Source organism: Meriones unguiculatus, chromosome 11, assembly GCF_030254825.1.
Source record: "Meriones unguiculatus strain TT.TT164.6M chromosome 11, Bangor_MerUng_6.1, whole genome shotgun sequence".
Lineage (NCBI taxonomy): Eukaryota > Metazoa > Chordata > Mammalia > Rodentia > Muridae > Meriones > Meriones unguiculatus.
In genome coordinates, this window is record NC_083359.1 from 94,667,485 (window position 1) to 94,681,100 (window position 13,616).

General features: G+C 39.8%; 1 protein-coding gene across 1 annotated transcript in view; it reads left to right on the forward strand.

Annotated features, from left to right (window-relative positions):
• The window catches only part of Fmn2 (formin 2), a 312,755-nt gene that overhangs the window by 192,011 nt on the left and 107,128 nt on the right, over positions 1-13,616 (forward strand). Inside the window, exons 13-14 of the mRNA XM_060364725.1 lie at positions 1,550-1,609; positions 2,279-2,399. Of these exons, the coding sequence (XP_060220708.1) occupies positions 1,550-1,609; positions 2,279-2,399 (181 nt within the window). The remainder of the gene's footprint in view (positions 1-1,549; positions 1,610-2,278; positions 2,400-13,616) is intronic.

Below are 13,616 nucleotides of genomic sequence, written 5' to 3' on the forward strand. Positions count from 1 at the left end.
TTAGAGACATAGGAAAGGGTGTGACGTTCAGAAACCCTGAATCTAAGCAGTTGGCATTTTTCTTACATTGCCATGATTTGAAAGCTTTCCCCTTCTGATTGGTTGGAAGTCTATCTGCTGTGATTAGCTGAGGCTCAGTTGCTCAGTTATGAGTCTGTCTACTTCTAGAGTAGCTGCAAGCTGGGCTGCAGTTCACTATGTAAGCCGGCCATTCTAGACCAAGTGTATCACCAAAGTTTGGAGACCAAATTAGGTCAAACCTGTTGCAGTTTAACAGAGGAAACATTTCAGATTTTTCTCAAACTTAATTGATCTGTTGAAGAATTGAAGCAAGGCAAAAACAAACAAAGAAACAAAAAACCAACTTAATTTAATTAAAAAGTAATGCCTCTAAATGTGTCAAAAAGACTATTGGATATAAAATAATTTTACATTCTCAAATGTTATATACATTGTTTTAACAATAGTTATATAACTATTAATTCTTCAGCCCCAGTTGTTAATAGAGCTAACTGTAATATACATTGGCATTTTAAAAGTCTCCACTAAACTGAAATATTTTTCTATTTCTTTGGTCTAAATTCTAACTACGTTCTATCAAACCAAAACCTATTCATTATGGCAGTGCCTGCTAGACCATTTGTATGGAACTGCAAGCAATATTTATTCATTTTGATATGGTGATATTTGAAGCCTAAGTGCTGTGGGTGGAGAAATTACCCATTGGTTAAGACCACTTGGTGTTCTTCAGAGGATCCAAGTTCTGTTCACAGCATCCACATGGAGGGTCACAACTATTCCTAACTCCTGTCCTTGGGTCTCTAGTACCCTCTTCTGGTTCCCATGGGCACGGGCACCAGGCTCACATGTAGTGCACATACATACATGCAGGTAATACACATACGTAAAGTTAGAAGTAAAGAATTACTAAACAAATTCAAAATAATTTTGTATCTATCCACTTTGCTGAAGGTGTTTATCAGCTGAAGGAGCTCTCTTGTAGAAATTTTAGGGTCACTCATGTATACTGTCATATCAGCCAGCCCTGATGAGACCTGATAGGCTAAGTTCAGATAGAAGGAGAGGAGGTCCTCCCCTCTCTGTGGGCTAGGTAAAGGGCATAAGGGGAGAATAGGAAGGGTGGGTGGAACTGGGAGGATCCCAAGGAGAGGACGATAGCCAGAATACAAAGTGAATAAATTGTAATAAATGAACAAATAAATAAATAAACTCAAAATAAATACATTAAATACAAGATGTAATTATTAAATTAAATTTCCAGTGGCTGAGAATAAAAACAGCAAATTATTTACATTTGAGCTTTTCCCTTAAACAGTAAGGCCTCCTCTTCCTATGTACATAAGAACACTGGGAGAAAAAAATGTCATCCAGACCTTTAGATGCAATGACTGAGGCAGAATAGACTATAAAACACTCAGAATCCTCCCAAGTGTATATGTCTGTTTCCTGCAATTTGCTTTGTAGTGTATACTTAATAATACATAATGATTTTTAAATATGTGTTACTTACTTTGATCTTTCTGCCTAGGACAACAGCAGAAGCCTTTTGTCATACATTGTTTCATATTATCTTCGAAATTTTGATGAGGTAAGATCAATTTTACCTCCCATCCTATTTTGACTCCCTTCTCCCTGTGTGTATGTGCACGAGTGATGCACACGTGAGTGTGTATACAAGCTGCAGATGCAGAGACCATACAAGTAGTGGCACCTTCCTTTGTGCTCTCCATCCTTTGTTTGTTTTTGTTTGTTTTTTTACAAGGCAAGTCTTCTCTGTGTAACAGTCCTGGACTTGCTTTGTAGATCAGGCTGGCCTTGAACTCACAGAGATCCACCTGTTTCTGCCTCCCAAGAGCTGGGATTAAAGGTGTGTGCCACCATTCCTGGTGTTTATCTCCATCTTATTCCATTGAGAGATTTTCTCACCCTCCAGGAAGCCTGCCATTTTGCGCAGGCTCATTAGCTGGTCAGTGAGACATCAGATCATCTTATTTCTACCTCCGTCCCCATAAGGCTGAGGTTACAGGCACATACAGTCATGACTGATGTTTTGAACTCATATTGTACATAATGGCAGAGCAAGCACTCACCCAATGAGTCATCTTCACAGCCCATTATTCTTCTCTGTTAGGTGATTCTGTAGTGATTTTTCTGATTTTGTTATTGTTTTGTTTTTGTTGGAGTTGCTGCCATTTCTTCTCTTGCATGATTTTCATTTCTCACACTGATTTGTTTTAAAATTACACCCCCTAATTAGGATGCTGGCAAGGAGCAGTGTGTCTTCCCTCTGGCAGAACCCCAGGAGCTGTTTCAGGCCTCACAGATGAAGTTTGAAGACTTCCAGAAAGATCTCAGAAAACTAAAGAAAGACCTGAAAGGTAACATATGACCTTGGACCTATGTATTTTTCAGTGTATATTCACAGCAAAGGTGATGTTGAGCTGATCTTTAACACACAGAAAAAGAAAAATCTGGCAATATTTTTTTATTCTTCATTGCTTTAAAATGTGTGTGTTGGAAATTTAGTTATCCAATCAAATCTTAGCTATTTGAGTATCAGTCCATTTTATTGGGAACAGGTTTAAATCTTATTTTTATTTTGTAGCCAAGAACCTTTGGATATTTTCCATATCATGGCTGGACACAAATCCTGTCATTGTTAAAAGATTAATATTTATTGCCTGTTCTCTATACTTATCCAAGAATTTTGTGATTTCTGAACACTTGTAGAAATAAAGCATATTGCCTATAGGTGGTTAAATGTTTTTAAAACACGTGTTTACTGTTTTATAGTGAATCATAAAGCCTTACATCATATAGTTTTGATTAGTGCAATCTGAAGATCTTCAAATTCTTTTATTACTAGCATTTACACACAAGTAGTCTTCCAGAATTTGCTTTCGTAAACAACGTACCTTTTTCTCCCTTTTTTCTTTGTGCCGTTTATTGTTGTTATAGCATTGAGAATCTGTTTCAATCTCTTTGCGTTATCTTAAGTTTAGGCAGAGAACAAATAAAATGACATGGCATTTTCATTTGATATTGTGTTGTCGAATGAAAAGATGAGCTAGTCACCTCTGCAAAAAAGTTAAAAAGTTTCGAGAAACCCAGGGGTGAAGTGGGAGACACATGTACCCAAAGGTACTGATCTGTCACCAGATTTATGGCAGTTATATTCTGGTCACAGATATATTAATGTGAGTTTCAATCGGCGTAACAGTTTTCTTGGAATTCTTGTATATTTACATGGTACATATTTTAAGTTAGCTGGATGTAGTCAGTACCCCAAAAGACAGTAACTGCTGTTAGCAGGGCTGCCACCATCTCTACATTTGATTAAGGCAAAGAAAGATACCTTGGTCTTATCTAAATATAAAAATTGTGTAAGAACTAGTTCATTCTCGGGGAAAACCGTGGAACCGTATGTTTAAGTTGTTGGTGGGGAGATGTGATGAGGAATTCTGGAGAGATTTGCAGGGGCTGGGGAATGTGAGGATTGGATATGTTGAAGCTACATTGCATACGTGTACAAACTTTCCAAAGAATGCATTTCTAAAAAGATGGTTTAAAAAAACTAATTCTTAAAGCATTGCAAAAAAAATTAGAGAGTTTATGAAATTCAAAAGTTATGACTTTGTTTAATGAGAATTTATCCACACAGTGATGTGCTGCCAGGGGCATTTCTGGGGAGGCTGGGAAATACTTCTTACTTCCATCAGCACTTCATTCTTGAAAATTAGGATTTCATCATTTGCAGATGATTTAGTAAGCAAGAGGGATGACATTATTATAAATATATGTGTGACACACATTATATATATATATATATATATATATATATATATATATATATATATATACATTTCCATACAAGCGCACACTCACTTGCAGGTGAGCACTCAGATGCATGCATACACAAGCATATCCATGTCCATATACAAACATGTATACATACAGACACATAAACAGACTAGTGCCCTACACATACATATGCACATACACAGAGAGGTTCACATGTACACTTATACACACAATTGCAAACAAGTGACACGTAAACACACAGACTTAATATAGGTATAAAATGTATATGTAGCCATGAAATATAGTAGATTCTCATAAGTCTCAGGGCCTAACAGCACAAACTCTAGGTTATGGACTTGAATGATAAAGTAGCCAGTGCCTCTCTCCACTATGTCCTCTTTGGTGTTTCTTTCCTAGAGCAGTGTAATAGCTACAGAAAACCATATTCTGGAGGATAGTCTTAGCAATCCATAAACACAACAAGAAGTTAAGCAAGTATTTAGAGCCATGAAGAGTGATGGTTTACATGGAGGAAAGATGAATGGTATTAAAAGATCTTCACCGTCGATCAGCAGCTATAACATTTTCCTAGCAATTCCTTCTTTTTGGGGGGGCTGTAGCCACTTAGTGTCATAGAAGTGGAACCTATGTGAAGGAGCTTCTGAGAAGACATAGAAGACGAGTCTAGCGACAGGATACACACTCCAAAACATGCACCCAGTGACCTGCTTTCTCCAAGGATCGTTCACCTGTCAGTAGCCCATGCAGCCATGAGCTCATCAGTATATGAAAACATTGCTGAGGCCAGTGCCCTCATGATAGTGCTGGCTGGAAGCCAAATCTCTAATGTGTGCATCTCTGGGGGTGGTGGGCATATTATGTCCAAGCCATCAGAGGGGGGCCAAGCCATCAGAGGGGGGTTCATGACCAAGTTAAAAAACAAAACTGCAAGGTTAAGTTAATTGTGAAAGGAATTCACATTATTTTACAGCAGAGGGATTTGCAGTAGTTCTTCGGTTTACGTTACGACAGAGCGCTGTTTTTCACAGAATGAGTGGTGGCTTCTATGGTCAGTGGAACACGTCTGAGCACATTTTGAGAAATGCCGGCTTGGTACTGTGTTAGGGGTACCAGTCCGACTCACCTCCGAGATTACAAGGAAAGCAGTTCATGAAACAATGTCACTGTTTTTGTTTTGTTTTGTAAAATCCATCAAATTTTGAGGATTTAAAAAAAACAAAACTTTGGGCAGAGGGCATGGAATTTGACCTGGAGGGCACAGGAGCTCCAAAAGAAGACCAACAGAGCCAAACAAAACAAAACAAAACAAAAAAACACTTGACCCTGGGAGCGCTGCAGAGACTGATACCCCAACCAAGGATCATGCATAGAGAGGCTCTAAAACCCCTGCTCAGATGTAGCCCATAGGCTCAGTCTCCAAGTGGGTTCCCTAGTAAGGGGAACAGGGGCTGTCTCTGACATGAATTCAGTGGCAGGCTCTTTGATCACCTTCCTCCCCCCAGGAGTGGGGGGGCTGCAGCCTTACCAGGCCACAGAGGAAGACAATGCAGCCAGTTCTGATGAGACTTGATAGGCTAGGGTCAGATAGTAGGGGAGGAGGACCTATCAGTGGACTGGGGGAGGGACATAGGAGGAGAAGAGGGAGGGAGAGTCAGATTGGAAGAAGATGAAGGTGGGGAGCACAGCCGGGATACAAAGTTAAATTGTAATAAATGATGAATAAATAGATAATTTTTTAAAAATCTCTTATTTTTAAAAATTGGATTATTTTCATGGAAAATATGAGTTAGGCACAGGAAGGGAATCTTTGAATCAAAATTTAAGTTCATTTTTGGAAGAATAAGGAACCATCAGTAATATAGCTTTTCATATCAGGTACACATGAAGTTACTTCTCTTTTTTAGGAATGGTTTGGGTGTAAATAGACATATATTTATATAGCCAAATGGTTATCAAATGAGGGTTACTTTAGATAAAATTATAATACTAAAAACAGTATCTACTTTCATCTATCTAACCTTTAAAATTACTTCTTTTTAAAATGTCTTTTAGTTTATTATTTATTTATTTATTGTTTTATGTGTGTAGATATTTTGCCTGTATGCATGTTTGTGTACCACACAAATTCCCAGTGCTCATGGATGACAGGGGAGGGTATCAAATCCCTGGAACTGGAGTTACAGGGGGCTTTTAACCACCATGTGAGTGCTGGGAATCAAACCCCAGTTCTCGGGAAGAACAGCCTGTGTATGTAACTGCTAAGCCAGCTTACCATCCTCCCCAGCCCCATGATTTATTTTACATAGTCAAATTTGAAGATTCCTTTAAGACATTTCAAATAGCTTGTCTGTACTGATTTTTTAAAGGCAATTGTTTTAATCAGATAGAGAAAAAGGGTTAAGCAAGTAAACAAGCCATCATGGTACTCTGTGGTAAACATTCAGTAGCTATTGCTCTTCATGAGGTAAAATTGAAAAAATAACATGATTATTTGCTAATGACAAATGTGTTGCATCCACAAAGTCACCCATCTAAACATCTATCTCTTATGTTTCTGCCTACTGACTTGATTTTTATTTCTAAAGAAGCTGAGAAACAATATGTTAGGGCTTGGACATTTTTGGAAAACACCCGAATCTCATCCTAGCATTCCTTTAAAGACATCACCAAGTTGGGCTCTTTCTGCGTACCTGAAGATTCCTCTACCTGCTCCTCGGGATTAGAGTCGGGCTTCCTATTCAGTGAAATACCTTTTGCTCAACTATTTTGATGTCTTCTGTCAGTAACTTCTTTTGATACAGTTGTGCTAAATGATGGCTTTGTGGTACAATGTCTTTGTTAGGTAGGAATGTAGGAATTGTAGCCAGGGGGTTGGATACAAATATTAGGTGATGCAATCTGTGGAGAAACTGTGGGAAAATCTCAATAAGCCCAAGGAGGAGAAAGTCTCCGAGTCAGCAATCCCATTTGCAGAGAGATACCACTGGGTATGAGCAAACTGTGTTCATATCCTAAAAGAGCAACAAAGCCCTGCAGGTGCTTTTCAAAAAGACAGAAGCCAAACAAAATACGTCATCTTCTTTCAGAGAACATTCACTGAACAAGAAAACGTAAACCATGTTTGTTTATTACTAATACATAAATCATTTATCAGTCTTAAGAAAAACCAAGGCATAAGAAAAATGAAAACCCTGTGATTTCAGCTTGTAAAGTTCAAACATATAAGCAATCATATAATTCTTTAAGGCTAGGAGGCTGGGAGGATATATGCAAAAGAATTCTCTGCGCCTAAGGTAATGGGTCATTAGGGAATACATTGGCCTCTTTCAAAGTATTAGCTATGTTTCTTTTAAGTTATAAATTGAATAGATGTGTATTCGTTTAATTATTCTTTTTTGTTTTTATAACATTTTTTATTTATTTATCATTTATTACAATTTATTCAATTTGTATCCTGGCTGTAGCCCCCTCCCTCATCTCCTCCCAGTCCCACCCTCCTTCCTTCTTCTCCACCTATGCCCCTCCCTTAGTCTGCTGATAGGGGAGGTCCTCCTCCCCTTCTATCTGACCCTTACCTATCAAGTCTCCTTTTACTCTATGTATGTGTTCTATGCATTCCTTTATGTGTACGACTGGATTAATATTATTTGAGAAGAAAGAAAACTCGGCGACTATCCAGGGATATGTTTGATTTAGAATTGAATCTGAGTAATCTGGGCTCTGCCAATTTAAAATGTGTGATTGCTCAGCCTTCTCTGTTCTGTCTGAAGAACTTACATAACTTGCCAAATTCAAAAGTAAACATAACCAAGAAACATAAGAAATGTAATTAAAAGAATAAACTGTGTTTAAGAAGAAGAATATAATACCCTTCTTGGAGGAAAAATGATTAATATGAAAGAGAAGCAATTTTCTGTTCAACAATTCAAATGTATACTCTTCATGAGGAAACAGTAAAAATAAAATTAACTACCAGTGTCAGAAAGCTGTTGAGGTCTTACGGAAACATAATCCATTATTTTTGGTTATTGCTTTTACTATTTCAGAGTAAACTAAGAAAAACCAAAACCATACTACTTTAATAGAAGTAATTCAATATGGAGAAGTTAACACATATTGAAAGGTCAAAACAGTCCAAAAAATGATGAAGTAACTTAGGAAGCAGCCATCATCCATGGAAGTTGGGAACGAACGCTGGAAAAGCTAAAGTTTGTGTAAAGCAGACACCTTCAGGGAGAGTGACCCATGGGATTGGACCCATGCCTGAGAGAGAGTGTTCTGTAGATGCTGCCCTAAGTTCTTTGGGGGGTGAAGCAGACCCTGGGAGATGGGCCTGGGATCATCAGGAAAATGTCAGCTCATGCATATGACTGGCGGTCTGAGAGCTGAGTTTGTGTCCATGGCTGACAGGATACTTGTAGGGGTTAGGGGTGTGGATGCAGTGATGCTGGTTTGGATGTGTGGAAACACACTAGACCCTGGAAGCGCTTGCTGACTGTGGAGATGAGCAACTGTAGGAGGCTAGCCTTCAACTGTCTCCATGCTCCTCCATCTATTTCCCCCTTTCACTGTGGAAACTTATCACCAAGATATTTGGTACAGAGGAAAGGTATTTTCATGAGTCTAACAACATTGTCCAAGGGCCAGATAAAGAAAGGTAGTTTGGAAGCAAAACCAAAATAATAATAATAATAATAATACACACAAAAAAATAACAGCAACAACAACAAAGCAATAATCTTCATTTAGTTGCTTGTTTTCATTTTTCTAATATGATCCTGCCTGACTTCATAGCTCTCAAGTAGCAATAACTTTTGGAGAGAGGTCAGCCATACTGTATCTTTTTTTTAATGTGTTTGCTTATTTGTTTAGAGTCTCTCTCTCTCTGCATTTCTATGTGTTTCTGTGTGTCTGTGTGTGTGTGGTTCTGTGTGTATGTATGTCAGCAGTCACAGTCCTGGGTTTGCATGGGCTGTCACATGCAGGGGAAACAAAAGACAACTTGCAGGCTTTGGTTTTCTTCTTCACATTATCTGTTTGGGGTATTGAACTTAGGTCATTGGGCTTGGTGGCAAGCATCTTTTCCCACTGATCTGTCACGTCAGCCCCACTGTCCTTCTTTAATGCTGAAAGACTTTCCTTTATATGGACCTCCCACCTCAAAAGCCGTCTAGACAGCTTCACCAGAGAAGCTATCCATTTCTGAAATACAGAGGAGGAAACAATGAGAGCAGGAATTCTGTGAGATGCTAAGCTGTGTCCGGGCCAGTGGAAAGGTCTGCAGTTAGTCAATTCTCACCTCTCGTTTGCTCGCAATAACTGATGGCAAGTTGTGAACTTGTTGGTCCTCGTACATCTTTGCCCTTTCTTAGTCTTTTGCCACTGTACTATGCTGAGTCCATTTTTACTATCACATAATGAGCTACTTAGAACAAGCAAAGATGGGAACCTGAGTTTGATCCTCAGACACCCCCCCCCCCGGAAAAAAACAAAACAAAACAGGACTGTTGGCATGTGCATATAATCCCGGCACTGGTGAGGCAGGCACAGGTGGATTCCTGAGGCTCTTTGGCCAGCCAGACTAGCCAAACTAGTGAGTGAATTTGCCAAGAACGCTTAAAATATTTCTGTGTTCTAAGCAGATATATAGAAATAGTTTGTCTATGATTTTATACATTAAAATGCAAGACATACCATCTCCCGAGAAAGATATTTTCTAGTTTGGATCATGAACGGAGAGTTAAGAAAAGATTAATTTAAAACAAAAGTGTTAGGGAAATTCACAGAAGTTAGTGTCACATCTAATCATTGCAAGTAAAATAGGATTAAAGCATGCATTAAGGCAGTGCCAAAAGCAGTGCATCTTATGCATGTTACCTCATACTGTGAAACTCTTGGACAAAACAGTTGGTATTTCCATGTTGTAGATGAGTAAAGCAGAGCTAGCAAGACTCAGGAATGTGTCTAGGTATCTTAGTAGTAAGTAATAAAGGGTAGTTAAAATCCAGAGTCTGTCCTCCTGACCTCTGTGGCATGCCGTTTCTCCACTCTCAATTTTACAAATACCTTTCTTTGTTCTTATGATTTAACAGAACATCAGAAGATGCCTAGATATGCTAGCTAAAAATACACAAATGGCACCCAATCATTTCTCATAGAATTACATTTTTATCAGATGTGAAGACATTAGAAATCAATACCAATGCCCTAGCAGAATGCTTTGAACTCGTAACATAGATTCCAAGTTTGTTACAGCTACTACTAATTTAGGGGATAGCTTTTAACTTTCCCCAAGTTACAGGCTGTATGTCCCCTAAACTTCATTCTGTTTCTTTCTGTAGCTTCTGCTCCCTTTAAATGAGTGATAAGATGCTCCCTGCTCCAGCAAAAGCACTATGAATTTCAGATAAAGTGACTTTCCTCATGGTTCTCCTCTTTGGCTACGTGTATGTTTCTCCCCCATTCTTTTCTATATATCTTTCTATAAATGTATTTTCAATTTATCTTCTGAACTTGAGCGATTTAAACTTGTTATTCAGAGTTTTAAGCCCCAATGTTTTGGTTTAAATGGATCTTTTGTCAATTACCTATTCATGATCTAAATTAGAAAATCTCTCTCTGTGGGTAGGTGGGTGAAGGTGGTCTGTCTTTCATTTTGATGTATGAAATCAGAGACAAACTATTTTATATATCTAAAATAACAGACACATAAGACTTTCACTTCTTGGAGAAAAGTTGCCTTATTATGAATTACTTGCATTACTAACTTTATCCTATGATGGAACCCACTAGTGAGACAGCGTTCCTAAAGCGCAGTCACTGTGGTTTCTGATTTAGTGGTTGGATGTCATTAAATATCACCATTTGCGGCACTTTACCAGACTCCTTGATGTAGATGGAATAACGGCTGTGGTGGGTACTTACTCCAGTTTCCTCACCAATGCACAGCACGGCTGGGCAATAGGAAGAATGGAAAGGGAATGGTACCGCTCCGAAGCTGCTCGATGAACTGCTGCCATCTTTAAGGCAATCATAAACACAATGGATTACAATACAAACCAGTACTTAAGGATGCCTCAAATGGTGCTAGGCACCTGGCCAGTAAACCATCTTAAGATCCAGGAGAGCCTGCCATGATGGCACATGCCTTTAGCATGTGGCAGGCACAGTTAGGCAGATCTCTGTGAGTCTGAGGCCAGCCTGGTCTGTAATACCCAGTACCAGATACAGTGAGACCCTCTCCCAATTAATAAATAAAACTAAGCATCAGTGTAAGGCATCTGTGCCATTGGCGAACATTGTGCCTAGTCCTGAAATGGTGACAGCCCCTTAGAAAATGTCACAGGCTTTGATTTTCCTTGAATAAATTCATGCAGTTATTTATAACATGTTGAAGGGTGTTTGAAGTTTTTTAGAACTACTTTTAGACTCCAGGTGAGGAAATATACCATTTTATTCACAAAATTTAATCCTATACTATTTTTTAAAAACCTAAATATGTGTGTAACTTTTTAAAAATTTGGGGTTTTTTGTTTTGTTTTGGTTTGGTTTGGTTTGGTTAGGTTTTTGGTGATACTTGGGTACCCAAGTCTTTGAACTTCCTGGGTAAATGTTCTACCATTGAGTTGTATCCTGCCCTTGTTCAATCTTTGAAATCATTTAGAATGTTATGGTTAATTATTATAGCATCACACTAATAGTATAAGGTAATATTTAAAGATTCTTAAATGCAGGGGTAAGCTATAATAAGCAGATTAGTTTGTAATAATAATACTTTTTATTATTCTAGCATAAAGTACCTTGTCTGTCATTTTAGGTAATGAGATAATATCCTTCTGTGACCAGTTTTGAGAATTAAGTATTTGCACTTACTTGGAAGAGTGGAGATTATGAATAATTTTTCAAGGCTATATGATAATTAATACTATTCAGCCTTCTTATCTCCTCAAGGTTTTACTACAGATTTGAAACTAATCTGAACTACATAATATGTTGCAGGCCAACTAGGGTTACACATTAGCTAAAACAAACAAAATTCAAACATTTAGAAATTAGGCTTTCTGAGACCCTTTTCCCATGCATGCTGTTATTTTGACTAGACTGGTCTTGTACAGGTGTTTTGTAGGCCAACACAGCTGTTGAGAGTTCCTGGATATGGCTATATTTCATATCTGGTAGAGACTGCTTAATAGCAGTCCAGTCTGACTTCTGGTTCTCACACACTTTCCACCCACTCTTAAGAAATGACTGTAAATTGGGGTTTTTGTATGACCATTCTAGCTCCTGAATAATGACCTGGCAACATATTATATTTATTTAAAAACTTCAAGCAGTAAAGCTGGGCTCATACTCAACTATTCTAACTTGATTCTGCTGTCCTGGTCTACTTTCCAGCCACATGCCCCTTTACCTGCCATCCCAGTTTTGCCCTGGTTGTTCCTGCTCCATCTTTGTCCTCATGGTGACATCCTCATGGCCATCTTCTCTTCTCTCTCTCTGCTCCACCCAAGACCCCCCTCCCTGGGATTGGAAGTGCTGCCCTAATTCTCCTGCCCCAGTATTGGCTGCTCACCTCTCTATTAACTAATCAGAGGCTATGGAGAACAATTTTGACACAACATTGAAACAGGCCTCATCAAGACTACTGCTACCCAGATCTCTGGGTACAGAAATCAGCATCTGAATACACAGTACATAAAACCTTCCTCCAGCACATGATGCCCCCTAAGCTTTGAGAAGGGAACCTCGGAGAAGTTGGAGAATGGTAGTAAGGGGTGGAATGAATCAAAGTAAAATGTATTCATGTATAAAAAGAAAACAATTTAGGCGGGGCAAGATGGTGGCGCCGGGAGGACTCTCATTCTGAACAGCAGCACAGCAGGATTGGCACAGTGACCAGCAAGAAGTGGCCATAAAACACAAGTGATTGTATTTCTCAGGTGAGAGGATACCCCACAGTGGGGGATTCAATCAGCTTTAACTTACCCCGCTAAACCGAGGAAGAGACCCTGGTTCTGCCAGGCGCTTGGTTGCCAGCCCAGAGCTACACATCAGTGTGATCTGGTCACTGTCCCAGATGGAACTGTGGGCCCACAACATCACAAACTGGATTTTCCAGTCGAGAGATAACTGCACGGAGCAGGAAATGATTGGGACCGACCTTAGGTCACCCAGATATTCCCTGGGAAAGACTCAGGTTCCGAGGGTGCCCCAGGAGCCAGCCTGGAGCCAGAGCTGGGGACCTAGGCACCTGCACTGAGCCCGGCCTGCCTGCACACCTGATTCGCCTCCTCAGATAGAACTGTGGGCCCCACGGCACCAGAGACTCAGTTTCACCGTTGGGTGCAAACCCACAGGGAGGGAGATGGCTGGTCTGATATCAGAGCACTCAGCTGATACCACCACCCCAAAAAGGTCTCGGGAAAATTACCCAGTTTAGGCAGACGTCCAGGCTCCCAACGGCCAGAAAGGCAGAGCCATGGGCAGGCGCCTGTGCCTATGGGCTCTACTCGCCGCCACCCCAGACAGAACGGCGGTACACAAAGCAAAGACTGAGTGTCCCTGGCAGGAGGAAACCCCCAGCGGGGGGATCATCAGGTCTAATGCTCAGGACACCCAGCACCAAAAGACTCTCTGGATTCACACAGACTCTAGGCTCTAGCCTTCTACTGCAGGCAGGAGCGCTGTGCTCAGCTGCCATTATTGAGTACCCCTAGGGCACTGGGGCACACAGCTGTATCCTCAGACCTACAAAAGTCAGAGAGCCATTACAG